Source organism: Mesocricetus auratus, unplaced genomic scaffold (genome assembly GCF_017639785.1).
Source record: "Mesocricetus auratus isolate SY011 unplaced genomic scaffold, BCM_Maur_2.0 Super-Scaffold_100042, whole genome shotgun sequence".
In the NCBI taxonomy this organism is placed as follows: Eukaryota; Metazoa; Chordata; class Mammalia; order Rodentia; family Cricetidae; genus Mesocricetus; species Mesocricetus auratus.
This window is the reverse complement of record NW_024429219.1, coordinates 838,561-859,715: the sequence shown is the minus strand read 5'-3', so window position 1 is coordinate 859,715 and position 21,155 is coordinate 838,561. Positions and strand designations below refer to the sequence as shown.

Sequence of the window (21,155 nt, the reverse complement as noted above, 5' to 3'; positions counted from 1 at the left end):
GGAAACCTGTCTAATGAAGGAGTGTGCCGCTTGGAGAAATGGTTTGTTGTGCTTATTTGGGAGAGTGGATAGGTATTCAGTGCTTCCTGGTCATCAGGGAAGGAATCAAAAGGAGTCAAGGAATTTTATCATTCATACCCAAAGCACCCATTTGTCAGCATAAATGAGTTTAGTCATCTTTAAACCCAGTATCATTTTTAACCTTGTGTGGTTTTACCTGCATGAATGTAGACAGGTGATGATTTGTGAAGACAATTTGTTGTCTTGTGCCCAGGAACCAGTGTTAGTCACTGGGTACAGTGGATCTGACTGGCTCGTCTCTAAGAACCCCAAACGGCTACTTCCCACGGTGTTCTGGATCCCGAGCAGCAGCAGCTCGGGGTCCTGGTCAGCTGTAGTGGTGGATACACCCTGTAGGGGCTTGGAGGCAGGTCAGAGGTCACCATAACTCTGGTAACCATCTGGGCTCTGGTGATCATCCAAAGAGCAGGAGAAAGATGGGAGGCTTTTCCCTCTGTCTGTACTTGGTCCTCCCTTATGAACTCCCAGCGGTATCCATGCACTTGTGGTCCCTGCCGGAAGACCTGGCTACTTCCCTCAGTGTCCCTCATAACCTTCAGCGTCCACAGCATGACTTTATCGCTCCATCTCTGGATCACTGGGGACCCAGCTCTCAGGGCCATATTTGAGCAGAGGTCTAGAAGACCATGGCCATAGAACAGACAAGAATCCTTGTAGAAGGCACTAGAAGGCTCTGGAAGGCTCTAGGACTATTGCCAATGATCCCCAGGCAAACCAGGGAAGAGTTCCCTGGGCCTCCCTCTCCAGGTTACCTTTTCTTCCTTTGGTTAAGAAATAATTCTTCCTATGGGAACAAAAGGAGACTCCCACAAGCAGCAAGCCAGGACTGTCCTCCAGGACTGCCTTAGAAGGGTACGCTGCCAGGCAGGCGGATCTCTGTGAGTTCGAGGCCGGGCTGGACCGACAGCCTCCAAAACAATACAGAGAAACCCTGTCTCGTAAAAACCAAAAAAAACAGGGGAGGATGACGCTGCCTTTGGCAGGTACCTCGTTTCAGGAAAGGGAGAGGAGAACCTCTTTTAGGAGACATGGGTGGGCCCTGATAACAGGACACAGACATGTCTATTCTTCCTCCGCCTGGTTCTGAGTTATAAACTTGTGTCAGTGGCTAACACCTAGCCATCCAGGGCCTCCCAAACTTCCTGTAAAGAATGCTGAGTGCAAAGAAGCCAGACCCCATAGGGGGAAGCCATCCTTAACACCCTTCCTGCCTCCCCACACTCAGTAGCTGCCTGCATTACTTCTTCCCATAACACTCTCTAGGCTCTGAGAACTGATTTGGGCACATCTCAACTCAAATTTCTATTGTTTTTATTTTAAGAATTTTCCAAGCTGTGTGTGTTGTATATGTCTATGAACTCAGCACTTAGGAGGCTGAGGCAGGGCAATTGTGAGTTCTATAGTTCAGCCAGAGCTATATAGTGAGACCCTGTCTTTTAAAAAAAAAATCAGGGCCAGCAGAAAGTCACTTGCTGTTAAAGCCTGAACCTGAATTCAAAAATTCCCAGAACCCACAAAAACATAGGTGAGAAACAATTCTGCAAAGTTCTCCACACATGTCCTCTAGCCTCCACACATGCAAAATACTCACGTGCATCGTGACTGTGCACACGCGTGCGCGCGCGTGCACACACACACCATGCATTCATAGACAACAGTAATAATTTATTTTTTTTAATGCACTAAAGCCAGGTATCATGTTGCAAGCGTCTTTAAAATCCCAGTAATTTGGAGGCAGAGGCAAGAGGATCTCTGAGAGTTTGAGGCCAGCCTGGTCTAGATTGCAAGTTCCAGGCACACTGGCTCTATCATTAGAAAGACCTTAATGGGTCAAAGGATTAAGCATGCAAAGCCACCTATGACCTCTTGCAGATCAAAAGCAGCCCTGCGCCTTAAGTTTGAAGTCTGCAAGGAACTGAGAGGCCACATAGAGCTTCTGCCAGAGACGGGCTACATCCAGGCCCAGTCCACTTACTCAATACAGCTCAAGTTCCTGCCTAGGTGAGAACTGGGGGAGGCCTGGAGCACGACGGGAGGTGGTGGGACCCCTGGGCGCCTTGCGCTGATCACCCCGCTGGACCACACGCACATCCAGGAGGTACCACCTGCCAAGGTAAGAACACCCTGACCCTCCATGTACGGGCCCCACCTTGGCTTCTGTTCAGACACTCTTGTAAGATGGTCATATCTCTTCCTGCCGCTCCCTGAGGTTCTGTGTCAGGTTGTAGCAAACTCTTGAAGGAAGCTTGTTTCTTTATCTTTATCCCACAGCTCTATAAGGTGTGCCTGTCACTCAGTTCTCCCTGTATCCTGCTCATTCCAAAGCCCCTCTTGGGTCTCGCCCTTGGCGGGAAGGGGTGCCTGCACAGCAGGTGTTGCAGACTGTTTTGGTGTGTTCTTCGGCTTCTGCCTTTCCTGGGATAGACTTCGAATAATCCACTTCAGCTTTTCTGGTGCTTTGGCAGCCAAAAGTCCTGATTTTCACTTCAGCTGCTCGGTTGCCCTACCCTAAGTAACGCTTGGTTCCTGCTATGGGGCCTATTTTCCAAGCTAAGGTCTAGATCCTGGGCTGTCAACAGAGTTTGGACCAGAAAAGTAGGTGTAGTAGGCTGGGGACGAGGTGGTTTTAAAACCTGACTGCTTCTAGGTCTTTCATGATGAATTCCCCATCATGGTAACGGGGAACTCTATCCTTTGTACTTTTAAAAACATATTTCTAAAATGATACTAATTCTTTTTTCTTTTTATTTCCATTTGTTTTTGATATAGGGTTTCTCTGTGTAGCAGGTCTAGCTGTCCTAGAACTTGCTCTGTAGCCCAGGGTGGCATTGAACTCACAGAGATCTGCCTGCTTCTGCCTCCCGACCACATCCCAGCATTCTTTGTTTTTTGGTTTTTTGTTTGTTTGTTTGTTTGTTTGTTTGTTTGTTTTTCTTTGTAGGTTTGGAGACTGTCCTGGAACTCTCTTTGAAGAACAGGCTGACCTCTAACTCACAAAGATCCACCTGCCTCTGCCTCTTAAGTGCTGGGAATAAAGGTGTGCACCACCACTGCCCAGCCACTCATTGTAATCAAAGAATAAACTTTTTTGAGACAGAGTCATAACTGTATAGCCCAGCCTGACCTACCTTATGATCTTTTGGCCTATTGTAGGTGCATACTACCCAACACAACATAAGTGAACTTTTTTTTTTTTGAGACAGGGTGACAGGGTTTCTCTGTATTGTTTTGGAGGCTGTCCTGGAACTCGCTCAGTAGACCAGGCTGGCCTCGAACTCACAGAGATCCACCTGCCTCTGCCTCCGAGTACTGGGATTAAAGGTGTGAGCCACCAACGCTTGGCAATGCAAAGGACCCCTTTAAAGGAAAGACTCCTGCCCACTTTTGCTCTCTTCTCTCTTTCCCACTGTTCCCCTAGGGCAGATAGGACTTTCCCTGCCTCCTTCTTCTCTTCTGTCCTCTCTCTGTCTCTGTGTCTCTTTACATCTTTTCTCTTTCCTTCTCCCTCCCTTCCCTTTCTAATAAAACTTCTCACTTAAGCTCTGTCTGCCTGGCATGTTTGTCCCTCCGCCTTGTTCACTCTTGCCTGCCACGGAACCCGCCAAGGGTCTCCACATGCTTTATTCCTAACAAACCCAATAGGAGAAAAAGAGTCTCAAGAGCAGGCAAAGAGTCAGGGATACGCCAGCTCCTGCTGTTAGGAGTCCCACAAGAACACCAAGCCATCAGCCATAACATATACACAGAGGATCTGGTACAGACTTGTGTAGGCCCTGTGCTTGCTGGTTTCAGTCTCTGTGAGCCCTTGTGAGCCCTGATTAGTTGATTTAGTGGGCCATTTAATTGCAGGACATTTACTTATTAAAGTTAGTATACAGAGCAATGGGTTTCCTTATGTCATATTCATACATGTGTCATTATTCCATGTTCTCATTCATACTTGCCCTTCAATTTTAGAACAGTTTTATTGCACAAAATTTAAAGGAGAAAAATATATTCAAGTGGATCCTACCTCTTGCAGACACTCCCTCCCAGAAGATGCAGGGAAGTATTTTGACCCGGACAGTCGTGTTCTGGAGGCTCCGATGACAATCTGGGTGGCTGACCAGGTCTGTACAGGACACTTTCTGGGAGTGAGTGCTAGGCACTGCTAGGGAACAGGTGGCTGCTGTGGGAGGCCAAACCCTGTATCCCCAATGACAAGACCTAAAGAGGTAGAACCCTAATTTCAGAACCCATGTCACTTTCCAGCTGGTGCTATCCAGTGGCCTGACACAGGCAGTTTTGCCTCCTATCCATACAACCCTGACATAGTATGAAAGAAAGGAGGCACTTGTGAGCCAGAAAGAAACTTCATACTCTGGTCCAAGCAGGCTGGCTCCGATACTTCACCCACACATACATGCACACAAGAGATGGGCCTGGAGAGATGGCTTAGAGGTTAAGAGCAATGGCTGCTCTTCCAGAGGGCCCAGGTTCAATTCCCGGCACCCACGTGGACGCTCACACCTATCTATAACTCCTGTTACAGGGGATCTGACACCCTCAAACACCAATGTACATAAAATACAAATAAATTATTAAAAAAGAAATATGCCTACACAGTTGAACACAGATACACAGATGAAGGCACCACATACACACATAGATATGTGTATTATATCCTCGTCTGTCTACATGGGTCCACATATGTATGTGCTTATTAATAGTATATCCACACAGTCACATGCCACATTGCCACATCTGACTGATGCTTTAGACTTCTGCCTGCATGCCCTCTCTAACTTCTACCATGGAATTGTGGCTTGGGTGCTGCTCCTTCACTAGGAGACACTACGCAATGGTCTGGTTGAGAAACTCGTGTTATGGGAATAGTGTGGTGTTGGCCGCAAGGCCGCAGAACCGCCTTCTATTATTTGGGGGCTTTTGCAGAAATCTTCCAGTGGCTGGGAATGTTCTTTGCCTTTTGCACCTTAGATCAAACCAGTGGGGTTCACTGTCCAAGCCGTTGTCACCACCTCGGACTTGGAAATCAGCCCCGTAGAGATAAACTTTGGCTTCTGTACCATCTATGAGGCTATCAGGACAGAGATCAGCCTCAGCAACCTCTCCCTGCTGCCGCAGGAGTTTGGGTTCGTCGGGCTTCCAAAGGTACCTGCTGTGGTCATCCCTGGGGACGTGGGGCAGGAATAACAGCTGCTTTCCAGGCCCAGGCATCAGCAACTGTGCTGCCCTGTACCCCACCCAGTTGACCCTCTCCTTGTCCTTGATGCCCCCTTCCTGGCCTCTCATTTTTCTGACTATAAGGTACACCTAAAATTTCCAGACTCTCTCCCTACCCGAGTCCCCTGGACAAGCCCCATAGGACAATCTAAGAGTATGTATGCCCAGGCCTGACTGCTGTCAGCCCTTCCTAGGCTGTCCCTATCCACCCCCCCGCACATCCCACTTACACACCCTCATACTTAGTAAGGTTGAGTGCCCACACACGCTCACACACATCCCTCATACTCTCAGACCCTCCGTGTGTGCTCTCAAACTGGCATGTTTACATATCACTTCCCCATACAGGGTACACAGTTTCCTACCAGCTACTCTACAAAGTGGTGTTCACTTTGACTCTGTCCCTCTTTCCCAGTATGTGGACATTCAGCCCAATGATGGGTTTGGAATGATCATGCCACTGGAAACCTTGCAACTTGATGTGATCTTCCGGCCCATGAAGGCCAAGGACTACAGATTTGAACTGATCTGCAAATCCGAAATAAACCGGTAAGCCTGCTAGGCAGAGAAGACGCGTGACCTCGGTGCTGTACTTTCCTCAGATTCCCACCAGTCTGACCTCAGGGATGGGGCGGAAGCCCTGGTGGTAAACAGGAGCCCAAGACCCAGGAATAGGTAGGTTTTAGGTCCACGTGACCTTCCACTTTGGCCTCGCTTGCCCTTGTATGTGAGGAGATAAGGAAATCACGAGTTGACGAGCGTGAGTATTGTGAGCATGAGCATCTGCAGGCGTGTCAGCACACTGTGCAAAGTATCTTGGTGTAAGTATTCATGTACACGATTCACTGTCCAGGCTTGAAATATTGTCATTCCCTGCCTTCCTGGGTTTCTGTTGGGAGGTCGTGTTATTCCAGTGCGTTTGCCTTTGCCAGTTGGTATCTTGGGCTTAGCTCAATTGGTAGAGTGCTGCCCCCCATGCTTAAAGGCCTGAATTTGATCCCCAAGCATCACAAGAGACAGGTGAGGCGTAAGTGCCTGCAATACCATCACGTGGGCGTTAGAGGCTGCAGAGTAAGAGTGGAAGTTATCTGGCCATGTAATGTGGTTGAGGCCAGCTTGGGCCCCATGAAACCTGTCTCAGAAACCCAAAACAAATAAAAACAAACAAACAAAACCCCCTTCTTAGAATGAGAGAGATGGCTCAGCAGTGAAAGCACTTACTGTGCTTGCAGAGGACATCAGCTCAGTTCCCAGCACCCACATGGTGGCTCACAACCATCTGTAACTCCAATTCCAGGCAATCATGCCTTCTCTGGCATCCTTGGTCTCCTGCACACACACGGTACACATAAACTTATACAACTGAGCATGTGCACAAGTGTACACACACGTTTCTAATTTCAAGATTTGAGCCAGGTACGGGGGGGGATCATGCCTTTAATCCCAGCGGGCAGATATCTGTAAGTTTGAAGCCATCCTGGTCTATATAGTAAATTCCTGGCCAGCCAAAGCTACACAGTGAGACCCTGTCTCAAAAACAAAACAAAAAGGGGTTGAGAGCTGTGGGGATGACTCGGCAGGTAAAGTACTTGCTGCGGAAGGGTAGGATCTGAGTGTGAATCCCTAGAACCCACACAAAGCACAGTAACACGCATCTGGGACACAGTGCTCTTGTGACAAACTGGAAGGTAGAAAACTCAAGGGCCAGCTGTCCCAAAATGCAGCAGTGAACAACAACAACAAAACCAGGGAGACCTCTGGGCTGGTAAAATGGATCACCACGCCTGGCAATCTGATAGAAGGAGAGAGCTGGTATTCACAATTTGTCCTCAGACCTCCACACACATGCATGCCACACATATACAAACACGCTAGATAAATATAAAGGAAAAAATTTAAATGAAAAAGAGAGATGGTACCTCAAAACAAGGCAGAAGGTAAGAACCAACTTCCAAAATTGCCCTCTGACCTCTACCCTTGCTTGCACTGTTAGCACATGTAAGCACACACTTACACAATACATACACATGTATCATATGTACACACATATGCATGCATCATACACACACAAACCGAAGAGAGAGCTTTTAACTTAGGTAGTGGCACAGGCCTGTATGGTATGGCAGCATTCAGGAAACTGAGGCAGAAGGATCAAGTTTGAGGTCATCAAGGGCTATATAGTGAGCTACAGGCCAGCCTGGGCTTTATAAGAAGAAAAGATTTCAGGAAATTTTACATTTTATATTTAGTCATCGTCATACTCTATGTGTGGTGATATTTTGTTTATGACCTAACAAATAAAGCTTGCCAGAAGATCAGAGTGCAAAGCTAGCCACACAAGTTAGCCACAGAGGCCAGGCCGTGATGGTGCACACCTTTAATCCCAGCACTCGGGAGACAGAAGCAGACAGATATCTGATAGTTCAGGCCACCCTGGGACACATGAAACCGATCAAGTCTACAAGGGAAACAGAGCTCACACAAAGGTGATCCCATCACTAAGGAGGTGGAGGCAGGAAGGCATATGGCTGAGCAGAGAGAGGACTATAAGCAGGAGACAGGAGCTCATGGCAGTCTGGGCAGCCTGAAGATGCAGTCTGAGAAGGCAGTCTGAGGACAGGATTGCCCCTTTGGTCTGAGGTAGAGGTAGGAGCTAGTGGCCGGTTGCTTCTCTGATCTTTCAGCTCCCACTCCCTTCAATGTCTGACTGCAAGTTTTTATTGTTAAGACCAATTAGAATTCGTGTTACATTTATGCGTTCATTCAACTAAATATTAATAATGATCCATCTACCCCCAAAACATTAACTTACATGTTTGAATATTTGAACATCTGAACATAGTGTGTCTGTGTGTGGGGGTGGGATTGTATGCACAATTGGGCGTCTGTGTGGGCATGCATGTGCGTGTGCACCTGTGGAAGTCAGAGATCTGTGTGTGTTGTTCCTCAGGCATCTTCCACTATCTCTTTATGACAAGGTTGCTCACAGGCTGGGAACTTTGCCAAGCAGGCCAGGGTAGCTCTCTAGCAAACTTCTGAAGAGTTGTTTCCCCCTCGCATCTCACACCTGCGGGGATTGTAGGTATATGCCTCTGTGCCCAGATTTTTACGTGTGTTCTCAGGACTGAAGTTGAGTCAGTGTACTTATAAGACAAGTGTTGGTATTACCAAGTGAGCCATCTCCCCAGCCCCTGAACACATTTTTTGTTATAGGTGAGATTTGATAGGATCAGCCATGTCCTTGTCTAAAGCATTAAAATACACGTAATGGGGCTGGAGAGGTAGCTCAGCAGTTAACAGCACTGGCTGCTCCTCCAGAGGACCAGGGCTCAATTTCTAGCACCCAAATGGTGGCAAACAACGGTCTACAACCCCAATCCCAGGGAATTTTATGCCATCTTTGGACGCTGGATACACTGTAGTCATGTGGTGCACAGACACACAGGCAAAATGCCCACTCACATAAACTTAAAATAAACCTTTGAAGACATGCAGTGGCGGAGCACTCCTTTAATCCCAGGACTTGGGGTGCAGAGGCAGGCGGATCTGTGGGTTCAAGGGCAGCCTTGTCTACATAGTGAGTTCCAGGATAGCCAGGGCTACACAGAGAAACCCTGTCCCAATAAATAAATAAATAAATAAATACATAAATAAATGTAGGTGGATGTTTCTTCCCACCCACAAACAGATTGAGGCTTAATATTAATTATAAATGTTCAGCCAATAGCCCAGGCGTATTACTAACTAACTCTTACAACTTAGATTGACCCATTCCTATTAATCCACGTATTGCTGCATGACTCGTGGCTTTACCTGGCCTCCAGCATGTCTTGGCTCCCTCTGTGTCTCCTGGTGACTCCACTGACTCTGCTCTTCCTCATCCCAGCATCCTTAGTTTGTTGTCCCACCTACACTTCCTGCCCGGCTGCCAGCCAGTCAGTTCATCATTAACCAATGAGAGTAATACATATCCACAGTGTACAGAGGATTATTCCACAGCAGATAAACCCTTAAAGCAATACATGTAATGAGCGCAGCGTGAAACTGAACAACGGAGCTCTTTCCTAGCAGGCAAGAGGACTTAGATTCAATCCTCAGCACAGGAAAAAGAAAAGATAAAAGTTGATGAGGAGAGTTGATGAGGAGAGCCTAGGGAACATAGGAGTTCAGGGAAAGCGTAGAATGTAAAGCTTTCAGGGGTTAAAATCACCAACTACCTGGGGCTAGAATTAAAACTCAATACCCATCACCCCATAAATAAGACTTGGTGAAACACGCCTGATATTCCAGCACTCAGGAGGTGGGGAAAGGAGGGTAAATAAATATCAAAGGCCAATAAATATTTAATGCAATAGGCCAGAAATCAACCCCTTTTACTACATTTTTCTTTTCTTAAAAATGTTTATTTTTAGCCAAGCAGTGGTGGCACATGACTTTAATCCCAGCACATGGGAGGCAAAGGCAGGCGGCTCTCCTGGTTCAAAGCCAGTCTGGTTTACAAGGCAAGTTCCAGGATAGCCAGGGCTGTTACACAGAGAAACCCTGTCTCAAAAAACACAAAACATGATTTATTTGCATGTATATGGGTTGCTTGCTTGTTTGAATATGCACTATGTACATACAGGTGCCTACAGAGGTCGAAAGAGGACTTTGCTCCCCTTGAACTGAAGTTACAGGTGGTTTAAGGCCCCATGTGGATGCTTAGAACTGAATCTGGGTCATCAGCAAGAACAGCCAGTGCTCTTAACCTCTAAGATAGTGGGTCTCAATCTGTGGGGTCGAGATTCCTTTGGGGAGAGATTGCATACAAAATGTTTATATTACAATCCATAACAGTAGCAAAATCACAGTTATGAAGTAGCAGTGAAAATAATTTTATGGTTGGGGGTCACCACAACATGAGGAACTGTATTAAAGGGCCGCTGCATTAGGAGGGTTGAGAACCGCTGCTCCAAACCACTCTTAGCCCTGCAACCCTCGTTTTTAAAGCAACTTACAAGTTTTTTACTTTGTTTATATAATCTTGTTTATGCATTTCCCCCACATTGGTTAACCAGGTTGTAGACAACTGTGATGATTGCGGGAATAAGTCTTGGGTACCTGGGGCATCATCAGCTCAACAGACCTGTCCATCACTGTTGGCATGTGGGGAGCTGCGTCTCCTCCACTCAGGGTTCTTGAGAGGCCACGGATGCCATGGCATAAAATGAACGCCACCCTCACTGGCTGTTTTCAGGTGCTTCAAGCTGTCTTGCCAAGCAATAGGTGTCCACCCACCCCTAGAGCTGTCCCACTACCAGATCAAGTTCTCAGCCACGGCCCTGTATGGCACCACCGTGTCCACGCTGTATGTCATCAATTCTCACCTGAGCATGAACAAATTGATCCACTCCTTGCCTCGAATCGGGTCAGAGGAAGCCGCCCCAGTGGGACCAACATCCTTTGAGTTCTTGCTGCCCCCTAATTTGCCCATCACTATCTCACCATCTGTGGGGACTGTGTTACCAGGAAAGGTGAGCGTGGGCCCCACTGACAGGCTAGGAGGGGATGGGGCTTCCGGGGTGGGGCTTCCAGGCCACTCTCCAGGGTACCTGGCTTGGCACACCTTAGCCACAGGTACTGAACCAGAACTAGGCCAAGGGTATGAGCCCTGGAAGTGAGCAGCGGGAGGCAGACACGGTGCCCTTGGCCTCACCTGAGCAGAGAGGCTGAGAGCTCTGCGAGGCAGTTGATCCAGTCCATGCTACTGATTCTCATCTCTCACTGAGTTATGTCAGTGCGTGGTTCTATTTTCCTTCAACTCTCCCTTTTCTCTGTCTTCTCTCCCTTTTTCTCCCCTCTCCCTTCCCCGTTCGCTCTTTTCCTCCTCTGTCCTTTCTTCCTCTTCTTAACCATCATTTCACCCCCTGTCCCCCGCACTTCTCCCCCCCACCCCCACCCCTGTCCTGGTCAGCAAGTCACCATGGAATCTTTCCTGAGAGATGTCCCATGGGGACTTGCTGCAGATGGGGAAGGGCTCCGTGTTCCCAGGTTCATTTCTTACTCTAGTCTGGTGAGGTTCTGACCCATTCAGAACCCTGCTCTCAGCACCTCCAGTTAACAGACCCCCAACATACCTGGCCTGAAGTCCACCCCAGCTTCCTAGAGCAGTGATCAGGGAGAGCCTTCCTGGAAGGGAATATCTAGGTTAAAATGTAAAAAAAAAAAAAAAAGCAACTTTAAGAGAAACTCAGTCAATCTTGGTGGCACATGCCTTTTGAGAGGCAAAGGCAAACAGATCTCTGTGAGTTCAAGGTTAGCCTGGTCTACAGAGAGAGTGCTAGGACGGCCAGGGCTTCACAGGGAGACTCTATCTTGAAAAACCCCAGAGAGAGAGGGAGAGGGAGAGAGAGAGAGGGAGAGAGAGAGAGAGAGAGAGAGAGAGAGAGAGAGAGAGAGAGAGAGAGAGAGAGAGAGAGGGAGGGAGGGAGGGAGGGAGGGAGAAGGAGAGAAAGAGGGAAAGGGAGAGGGAGAGAGAGAGGGAAAGGGAGAGGGAGAGAGAGAGGGAAAGGGAGAAGGAGGGAGGGGAGGGAGGGAGGGAAGGAAGGAAGGAAGGAGAGAGAGGGGAGGGAAGGAAGGAGACAGAAAGAGAGAGAGAGAGAGAGAGAGAGAGACATTCCCTGGAGCACAGCCTCACTGGCTTGTGTGTCTGCAGGTCCAAGACCGACTGGCTTCAGAGAGAGAGAAAGAGAGAGAGAGAGAGAGAGAGAGAGAGAGAGAGGTGGCAGTAGAAATATAGCACAGGCCACCGTGGGAGGAGGGAGAACCACCAGGGCCACCTTTGCCCTCTGAGCTTCTGGTGGGGATGGGGTGGGAGGGGGTGGGGTTGGCAGTCCTAGTGTCTCTCTCCGCAGAGGTGTCTGATCCAAGTGGCCTTCCAACCTGTACTGCCACGTGAGATGATCCTCGGGGAAGCCGCTCAGATCCTGAACAAGGAAATGGAGAGCAAACAGGTGAGTGAGGTGTTTAGAGCCTGGGGCAGGGGTGCAGTGTAACACCTGCCATGCAGAGGACTGAGCCTCTGTGGTGGCTTCTGAACATCTGCTTGTGCTTATAGTTCCGAAAGGAAACAGCCCAAAGGAAGGAAATGTGGAAACAGTCTATGCCTGTGATGCGGACTCACAACCGGGACCGACTGACCCGGGCCTCCACTCTCCATTCTACAGAGCTGCAGAGGCAGGAAGTCACAGCTAGGTAGGATGAAGGGATCTTCCCAATCAATCTGCATCTCATCAGGCCTCCCCTGATCCGATGAAGCCCACCCTGCTCAGTAGAGGTTTTCCCACACATTCCCTGGAGCACAGCCTCACTGGCTTGTGTGTCTGCAGGTCCAAGACCGACTGGCTTCAGAAATAGTTGGACCCAACGAGGCATCTGCTCCTTAGTTATTACCGTGAGCCTGGTATCCCTCTGAACAGATTACTCCATGGTCTGACTCCAGCCTCCCCAATGAACAAATGAGCCCAAGAAAGCTCTGATGGGTTGGGCCACTTTCCAGCCCAGGGCTTGCCCCTGTGGACCCAGGAATATGGCTCTGTAGTGACAAAGACCTTTACTCCCTGTCTGTGGATGACCAGCGTCTGCAGTGGGGAGGAAGGTCACTGCAGGAGGCAGAGGAGGGTGGGAAAGTCAGTCTGTCAGACAGAACCCATGGTGGCTCTGAGCTCTGCCTCTTAATGCTTTCACCTTCCCCAGAGAGTCCACCTGAGCCCAGAGCCCTAGAGGAATACGCATGAATGTCCTCTGTTGGCTTCATTCCAGTTCCAGTGAATACCAAGCTGCACAAGCAACCTTGGCCAGAGCCTTCCAGGGGAAGTTTTACAGATTTGTGGTCCCCTGTGTCGTTGCCAGTGGTGACATCAAAGACAGGAAGGCATTGGAACCTCTGAGCTTCAGGTGTGTGGTCCTTGAGACAGGATGGGGTGTGATCAGCCATAACCTCTACTGCTTGTCAGCTCTGAGGCCTGGGGGACACAGGGTCACCCTAATCTGCCCTTATTTGTCCTTGTCCTGCCTCTAGTCCCCATAATACTCTATATCTGGAGCTATGGTGCCCAGCAGTGGCTCCATCCATTGTGGTGACATCCAACAAAGGCAGACCAGTCCTTAGCTTCGGTGATATTGCTGTGGGTAAGTCTTCATTCTGTACTGACAGCCCTCACTCCTGAGAGCATATCTTCTACCCTGGGTACCAAGACCACTCCAGTTACCATCTGCTCCCTGACTTCTCTGTAAAAATAGGTGCCCCTTGGGGTCTAGGGTCTGTGACTTGACTCTTTGCCACATTTTAGGGCATCGAAGCATAAAGAAGATCAGCCTCCAGAACATTTCTCCTGAGGACCTTACTGTATCCTTATCTATGCTCAGTGAGTCAGCTTCCAGGTGTGGAGATGGGAGTGGGGCGCAGGGCAGAGCCTGCAAAATATTATCTTCATCCTTGATGCTCAGTCCTTAGTTGGAGTTCTCACTGCTGAACCCCAATGGCCCCTTCGTTCTGCTAAACCCCTCCAACAAGATATGCTCTGGCGAGACACAAACCCTGGTGCTGTCCTTCTCGCCCCAGGAGAGCATACTGGTGAGTGTGGCCCCGAGGCAATGCTGCTGCCCTGAGATCCCCACACCACAGGACCATAGTCTGGCCAAAAGCAGACACCGCTATGTTCTCAGGCCCAGATGATCACCTGGAGCCTGAAAGCAGCCTGTCCTTCTGTCAACAAGTCCATGGAGGCAAAGATCCCCAGGCGGCTATCTCAGGAGCGCAGTGCTATCGATAAGCCAGCTGCTACAGGTGGAGCCCCCATGTCTGCTCTGTGCTAAAGCACATGATCTCCTTAGGCTCAAGAAACACTGGACATCATCACCAAGAGAGGGACTCTCCCGCTCACCCTCACGGGCACAGGCGTGGCATCCATGATTACATGCTCCATTGACGGCAATGTCTTCAACATGGGCTACGTGCTTGCCAGAGAATCTGTCTCGACCAGTTTTAAGGTGAATTAAGCTTTTGTCCCATTCTCCTGAAAAAGGATTTCTTGGAGCCAGTGAACTCTGCATTTGGAAGTACCCAGCTAAAAAAAAAAAAAAAAAAAAAAAAAGCCAGGTGTTGGTGGCGCACGCCTTTAATCCCAGCACTCGGGAGGCAGAGGCAGGCGGATCTCTGTAAGTTCGAGACCAGCCTGGACTACCAAGCAAGTTCCAGGACAGCCTCCAAAGCCACAGAGAAACCCTGTCTCGAAAAAACCAAAAAAAAAAAAAAAAAAAGAGGAGCTCTGAAAGACAGCCCACAGGCAGAGAGCCAGCAGGGAAGCATGCTGCCAGGCAGCCTCGGAAAAGGCCAATGTGAGATGAGTTACTGAATACCAACAGTCCCAAACACTGCTACCGTGGTTACTGTTGGTGATACCCTGAGAAAGGGCTTGGGGGCATAATGTGGCCACCCCATCAAGTGTGATCCAGCAGCAGGCAACCTAGTCAGGGACACTGACTACAGGCGTAGGGCAGCTCAGGGCACGCTAGTTGAGTGACATCTTGCTCTTGTAGCTACAGAATGAATCCTCGCTTCCCATTAAGTTCTGGATGCGGCTGGAGAGCCTCTCCATAAAAAGAGCCGAGACCCGGCAACAGCTACCAAAGTTCCTTACCTCCCACGAGCAGAGGACTGAAATTGTTGGTGAGTTAACACACTGCCAGGAGCCACAGGGACACAGAACCACGAGGAGGTATGTGCTGGGGAATGAGGGCACTACGCAGGGTGGAGTAGGGCAAGGCAGATCATGCAGAGACTGGGCAAAAGGGAACGCAGAGGGGCATGAGCTCAGTGGAGCAGGACTGGTAGCATTGATGATAACCCCTGCCCTACCCACAGGCACACAGAACCACAATGGCCAGAGCGTATTCAGTGTTGTTCCGGTCGAGGGACTCATGTTACCTGGGAAGGCTCAAGAATTCACTGTCACGTTCAGTCCAGACCATGAGAGCCTCTACTTCTCTGACCTGCTCCAAGTGGTGCTCTTTGAAAAGGTGGAGATCGTAGCTGGGCCCCCACGGGCCCCACCCCACTCTTGGAGGGGTCCCTGTGTGTCCCTCATCTGCCCCTCCCTGGAGACTTTCATTATGTGGCGCCCTGTGTTGGAGGATGTCAGACAGATATCAGCATCCCTGGCTTTCCCGGCCCCGCCCCTGAACCAGCCTCGGTCCCCAATTGTCAAGCTGCAGGGCAGGCTGCTATGTTTCTTGTCTCCAGAAAGTCTCCCACCAGATCCTCCTGAAGGGTGCTGCCCGTGAGCACATGATGTTTGTGGAGGGAGGAGACCCACTGGATGTGCCTGTGGAGAGCCTGGCAGTGATCCCTACCTTGGACCCAGAACACAGAGAAGGTGAGCCCCCACCATGTGATTTCTGTCTCAGGGAAAGGGAAGGCAGGGGTAACCTCAGGGAGCAGTGAGAGGATACTCTCGCACCCCAAGCCGGCAGGTGGGCATACTAAGGCCCATTGGGGAAGGGCAGATTTGCAGTCCATCAGCCCCAGAACCAAGAAGGATGAGCTCTACCAAGTCGATTGCTCTGGGGGTTGGGGGGAGGTCCAACTTCACCCTCCACTTCCGTGGTGCTGCCTGACCCTGGGCAGCTCTCCTCACTCCCAGGCCACATCCTCCATCTAGCCACTTTTCAGCCAGATCTCCACCCTCTCCCCCAGAAGCCGAGGAGATAAAGCCCATTCTGGTGACTTTGAACTATGTCCAGTTTGACACAGACATGCCAACCACACCTGCCACCCGAGAGCTGCAAGTGGGCTGTATCCGGACTACCCAGCCATCCCCAAGGAAGGTGATTACAACCCTAGCTTGAGTTAAGCCCCAGAAACCTCGTTGGCCTCCCTGACCTCTCCTGACCTTATGTAAGATTTTTGCATCAGATGTGGGGTGGCAACCCTGGTCAAAGTTGAAGGGTTAGATAAAGCTGGGCACCCCCAGCCCTCTAGTCCTTCTGCCTCCCGAGAGTTCCTGACCCTCTAACCTCCAGTAGTATCGATGCCTCACAGACTGTGGAGTTCAACCTGGACGGTATTACATGGCTTCAGCACAAGGGCTTCTCCATCGAGCCTTGCAGGGGTTCTGTGGAGCGCGGTCAGACCAAAACCATCAGCATCTCCTGGGTACCGCCTGCTGACTTTGATGTAGGTGCTGGGACCCCAGGCTGGGCAGGGAGGGGGGTGTTGAAGTAGGTGAAGCATGGGGGATGAGCAGATGTTTTGTCTGAAAAGCCTACTAAGGAGCTTCTTCTTCCAGCCAGACCATCCACTCATGGTGTCAACCCTGCTGCTGCTCCGGGGGGATGTAAAGGAAACCTACAAAGTCATCTTTGTGGCCCACGTGGTGGCTGGGGTCTGAGGTCACAGGAAACTACAGAGCCTCTTGGACTTTCCTATCCACTCTTGAATCCCTTCCCAGGCTGTGGGTCAAGCCAACACATTCCCTTAGGCCCGGAACCTGGGCATCCCCTGCTGGGCAGGTTCTAATGAATAGTCCCAGAGCCAGGGCTCCCCAGCCCTGCAGACATGGCTACTTCCTGCTACCCTGGGAGCAAACCAAGACCCCGCCCACCTCAAACCAAGAAATAGTAATCCATCCAACTCACCACACACAGCCTACTCCTAGATGCACCACCCCTAACCCTGGATCCCAAACCTCCCAGCACCTCTTCAGGCTTTGGAGATCCCGGGAGATATCACAGGCCTGTCAATAAACTCTAAGAACCAACACACAAGTGTGCAGTGATGGGGTGGGGGGGTTGGGGAGCTGGCTAAACACAAAGTAAGGCAGGAGGAGAGTCTGGAGAAAAGCCTGAGCCACACTGCCCCACGCAGACCCCAACCCATAAGGCAATGTTCTGCCTAGAAAGAACCTCCCAGAGGGAGAAATCTTGCCAGATAACCAGAGGGGGTTCACCCTGACTCAAATACCAGACGATCCCTCCGAATCTATACAATCCAAGGGCAGCGGCATGCGGTACAGGGTGCTGAGGGTGCAGAGCCAGGGTTGAGTCTAGTCCAGACCCGGAAAGGTGCAGGGAGGCGTAGGAGGAGGTCCAGAGGTTCCAAAGTCCAGAGATGGTCACTTAAGTCTCTCAGCTCCCCCCACGTCCCAGGAACCCAGACGATCCCAACCAAGGGGTGGGCCAGGTGCAAAGAGGCAGGGGCAGCTCGTGGGCTTCAGTTTGCACTTGTCTGAAAAGACTGGATCTTGCTTTCTGGGCCCTAACCCACTCAGCTCTACTCCTATTCCAACACTGCACCAGCGCTTGCCCTCTGAAGTACGGCTTGGTGGCTGCTTTCCGTCCAGCCTGCCCTCCTATCAGTGCAGCATACCTACTTGGCCACCCAGTGGGGACAAGCCTTGTCAGCCTTCCTAGGCCTGGCTGGGTGATGGGGGCCGGTGGCATCTATCTGAGTGCTCTCCTGAACACTGCTCTCACTGCTGTCCTTAGTGCCCTTGACACCTTGGAGCCTGACATTGCCCCCTAAGTGAACCAGAGACATTGACCTTACAGCAGCTGCCCTGACTGGAGCTGACCACTCATGGCCTCAAACCCTTGACATGTTTCCAGGTCTGAAGGGTGGCAAAAGCAGGTCCACCGGACCAGTCTGGGATTCGTGAGGACATGCTCTAGGAAAAGCCAGTTCCTTCTGAACCCAGACATGGTTATCCTGCCCAGGCCCTCCTCTCTTTTCTGAACCCCAGGCTCTGATCTGGGCTTCAGGCTACACTTTTGACATCCACTTTCTTCCTATTCTGGCGCTGGCCCTCCAGCACCAAGCACAGCCAAAAAGCAGAGCAAAGGATGGAAGCAAGGCAGGAGACAAGTTGATCATCCTGGCAGCCAGACAGGGCCCTTGAGAGGCAAGGCACAGGGTCTAAGTGCACAGGACAGCTGTGGACAGAGCCTGCCCTTCCTGAATCAGCCTGGCTCTGCTGACAACGCTCCTGCAACCTGGTCACTAGTGTTCTACTAGTTCCCTAGCAGTGGAAGGCAGAGCAGCCAGGCAGGGCAGCTAGCCTGGAGGGAGACAGATTAATAAGACCCTCCAGGAAGAAGCGGCCACTGTCTGCAGAACCTCCACAGCCCAGAGCCAGGCGCTGCCTCCAAGCCAAATGGACCAACCGTTCCTCCCAAATGTATCCACATGGGGGATGCATAGCGAATGTCCTTGAATGGTGGTTTGGAAGGCTAAAGCCCCAGCTTATTAACAGTGTAAGCCCCACCCCTCTTACCTAGAGGGTCATGGAGTATGAGTGTGGATTCTACTTGTCCTGAGAGGTCACAACCCAGTGCGGCCCACAAGTTTCAGGAGACTTGGTTTGTGAGCGGGGATGGCTGGGTGAGAGATGTCAGTCTCTATCCCCTCCTAGGGCTCACCCGAGGATCTTGGTCCTTGGAGGCAGGGGTGTGTGTGTGTGTGTGTGTGTGTGTGTGTGTGTGTGTTGTGTGTGTTGTGTGTGTGTGTGTGTTTGTGTGTGTACACGCGCGCGCGTGCGCGCTCTTTCAAACCGAGATGATAACCCCTAGGGACAGAAAAATGAAGGGCAGGGAGCAAGTAGGGAAGCATACCAAGGTGGGCGTGATCCTGGACCTTCAGCTGACAAGCCCCAGGGGCGGGGCCTCATAAAGCTGAGCGGACGCTGGACGGAGCTCCGCTGTGTCTGCGGAACATGGCCCCTGGGCCGCCAGTCACACAAGGGCTCTTGCTGCTGTTGCCTCTCCTGCCGCTGTCGCAGGTGGGTTGGGCCGCGCCTGCGGCGGGTGTATGGCAAGTGGGGCGGCCCTGAGCTCGGCCCCGCCCCGCTCAGGCTCACCCTTATCCCCACAGGTGACGCTGGGTTCTGCGGACGGCAACTGTGACCTCTCGGACCAGTAAGTAGCTGGGGACCGCGAGGGTGGGGGTAGGAGGGCGGGAGAGGGCTTGGAGAGGCAGAGCCTGACTGGTGCCCTGGGAAAGGCTGGAGCGGTGGAGTGAGCTAGCCCCCACCTGCTCCAGGTGCCGCTGTCCCCGCAGGTGCCCGCCCCAGGCCCGCTGGAGCAGCCTATGGTATGTGGGGTAAGTGGAAGCCGAGGTGCCAAACCTTTGGTCCGACGGTTCCTCTGAAGGTAGGCCTAGACTTAGGCCGGCCAAAAACCCCTTCCATCTACTGCCCCCAACTCCCTGGACACTGAGCTCTTAAGCCCCAGTCAGCCTTGGAAGCAAGACCTGATTATAGTCGGCAGAAGGCACAAGGATTGTGCAGTTGGTTGGGGACAGTGTGTCCTGGGAATAGACCCAAGGACATCTCTGGCCAGCCCTAGATAGCCAGCCAGGGCAGGCTGCTCCTCAGGCCTGGATCCAGTCAAAGAAGTTTCTGGCATGGAGAGACATCCCTTGCTCTCTTTTCACCTGCCTTGTCGTCCTGTCTTGGGTGGTTGGGCATGACTGGCCCCAGGGCGCAGGTGTGCAATAGATCCTTACTCTTCTCTGCCAGGCTTATCCTGCTTGCCATACTCCTGATGCTTCTGTGTGGGGTCACTGCCAGTTGTGTACGGTTCTGCTGCCTCAGGAAGCAGCCACACACCCAGACACATATGCCACCAGCATGGCAGCCCTGCGACCTGACAGCCGCCCCTGTGGACAGTGACAGCCCCACACACAGCACCGTGACCTGTGAGTGTCTGGAGACCCACTAGCTAACGAGGGGGCGGTGGGCACTGGTGTGAATGCCGAGCCGTCGCCACAAACCCCACTCTTGTTCCCTGCAGCCTACAGCTCTGTGCAGTACCCACTGGGCATGTGGTTGCCTCTGTCCTTTGGGGAGCCAGACCCTGAATCCATGGTCCCTCCCACCTACAGCCTGTGTGCCTCTGAGCTGCCACCCTCCTATGAGGAGGCTGTGAAGATGACGAAAACCAGAGAAGAAGCAGTGACTCGCTCCCAGAAACCCAACTCTCTGCCTGAGGTCTTGGGGTCAGAGACTTCTCCAGGGCCCCAAGAGCCAGGCCCCAGTGCCCAGCAGCCCTAGTTGTGCCCCCCCCTTTGAAAAGGGTAGGAGTTCTTTCTTCTGGAGCCATTAAATCACAGCCTGGATTCTGGCACTTAGAACCAAGGACCCCCCAACCTGTGCCATCCTTCCCCTGGGAAGGCCAGCCATCCAGCACATTGCTGCAGACTCGGCCTTATTGCTATGCAATGCCCGGCCAGCCAGCCTGCCCTGTATTGGCCCCTCCTCCTCCTTACCCCTCTCACCCATCTGGGGTCCAGCAGACCCTCAGCCCAGAGGGGCCTGAACCTTGAGAGCTCAAGCCCCCCACTGGCAAGTCAGTCCTCTGAAAGAGAATAAAGTTTATGTGAACATGGTCTCTGCCTTTATGGAAAGAGCTCTAGTGCCCCCTCCCAGGGTCTCCAGGAAGACTTAGGTAGCCACCCCAGTGTAGGCAGACAGGACTAGTGGCGTCAGGGGGGTGAGGGGTCCATTTATATACTCTTCCTGCTGGTGTTCAGAGCCCAGATCTGGACAGTGGGAAAGGCCAAGGTCAGAGAGAAATGGTCTGAATTGTGTGTCCAGAACTGCCCCAAATATCTTTAGCACAGTGAAAAGCAGCAGAGTCTGGATGGAACATTCATTTGATGCAGAGCCATGGGCAGGGAGGGTGACAGTGGGCAACGGATTCCCTGGGCTGACATCCACAGTCACAGCAGCTAAATTACTGGGCCAACCTGAAGTACTCTCCTGCCATCTGGCTGTAAACGCTGAGGGTAGACGGACAGGTTAGCAGCCTTCTCCCAC

At 51.4% G+C, this 21,155-nt stretch overlaps 2 protein-coding genes across 22 annotated transcripts in view; both read left to right on the top strand.

Annotated features, from left to right (window-relative positions):
* Positions 1-17,102, top strand: part of Cfap74 (cilia and flagella associated protein 74) — a 51,915-nt gene extending 34,813 nt beyond the window's left edge. For 3 of the 17 annotated variants that reach the window (XM_040734930.1, XM_040734929.1, XM_040734937.1), the window contains 17 exons: positions 1,954-2,082; positions 4,103-4,190; positions 5,059-5,232; positions 5,720-5,853; positions 10,541-10,817; positions 12,198-12,296; positions 12,401-12,537; positions 13,105-13,239; positions 13,364-13,473; positions 13,635-13,690; positions 13,799-13,918; positions 14,179-14,334; positions 14,884-15,363; positions 15,587-15,719; positions 16,040-16,170; positions 16,385-16,519; positions 16,632-17,102. In XM_040734930.1, coding sequence (XP_040590864.1) covers positions 1,954-2,082; positions 4,103-4,190; positions 5,059-5,232; positions 5,720-5,853; positions 10,541-10,817; positions 12,198-12,296; positions 12,401-12,537; positions 13,105-13,239; positions 13,364-13,473; positions 13,635-13,690; positions 13,799-13,918; positions 14,179-14,334; positions 14,884-15,363; positions 15,587-15,719; positions 16,040-16,170; positions 16,385-16,519; positions 16,632-16,733 — 2,596 coding nt within the window. In that variant the 3' untranslated portion in view covers positions 16,734-17,102. Of the gene's footprint in view, positions 1-1,953; positions 2,903-4,102; positions 4,191-5,058; positions 5,233-5,719; positions 5,854-10,540; positions 10,818-12,197; positions 12,297-12,400; positions 12,538-13,038; positions 13,240-13,363; positions 13,474-13,634; positions 13,710-13,791; positions 13,919-14,178; positions 14,335-14,883; positions 15,720-16,039; positions 16,171-16,365; positions 16,520-16,631 lie in introns of those variants that run through there. The other 14 variants (XM_040734935.1, XM_040734934.1, XM_040734933.1 and 11 more) reach the window with 14 other exon arrangements.
* A 1,835-nt stretch (positions 17,103-18,937) lies between these two features.
* On the top strand, positions 18,938-20,725 carry Tmem52 (transmembrane protein 52). 5 transcript variants are annotated; one of them, XM_040734944.1, is made up of 5 exons: positions 18,938-19,118; positions 19,211-19,254; positions 19,379-19,429; positions 19,857-20,035; positions 20,131-20,725. In XM_040734944.1, exons 1-5 carry the CDS (start codon positions 19,053-19,055, stop codon positions 20,388-20,390), a joined length of 600 nt encoding a protein of 199 aa, XP_040590878.1. In that variant the 5' UTR covers positions 18,938-19,052; the 3' UTR covers positions 20,391-20,725. The 5 variants fall into 5 exon arrangements, with proteins under 5 accessions (XP_040590878.1, XP_040590880.1, XP_040590877.1 ...); XM_040734946.1 differs by having other exon boundaries at positions 18,940-19,118; positions 19,397-19,429; XM_040734943.1 differs by having other exon boundaries at positions 18,943-19,118; positions 19,379-19,438.
* The last annotated feature ends 430 nt before the right edge of the window (positions 20,726-21,155 follow it).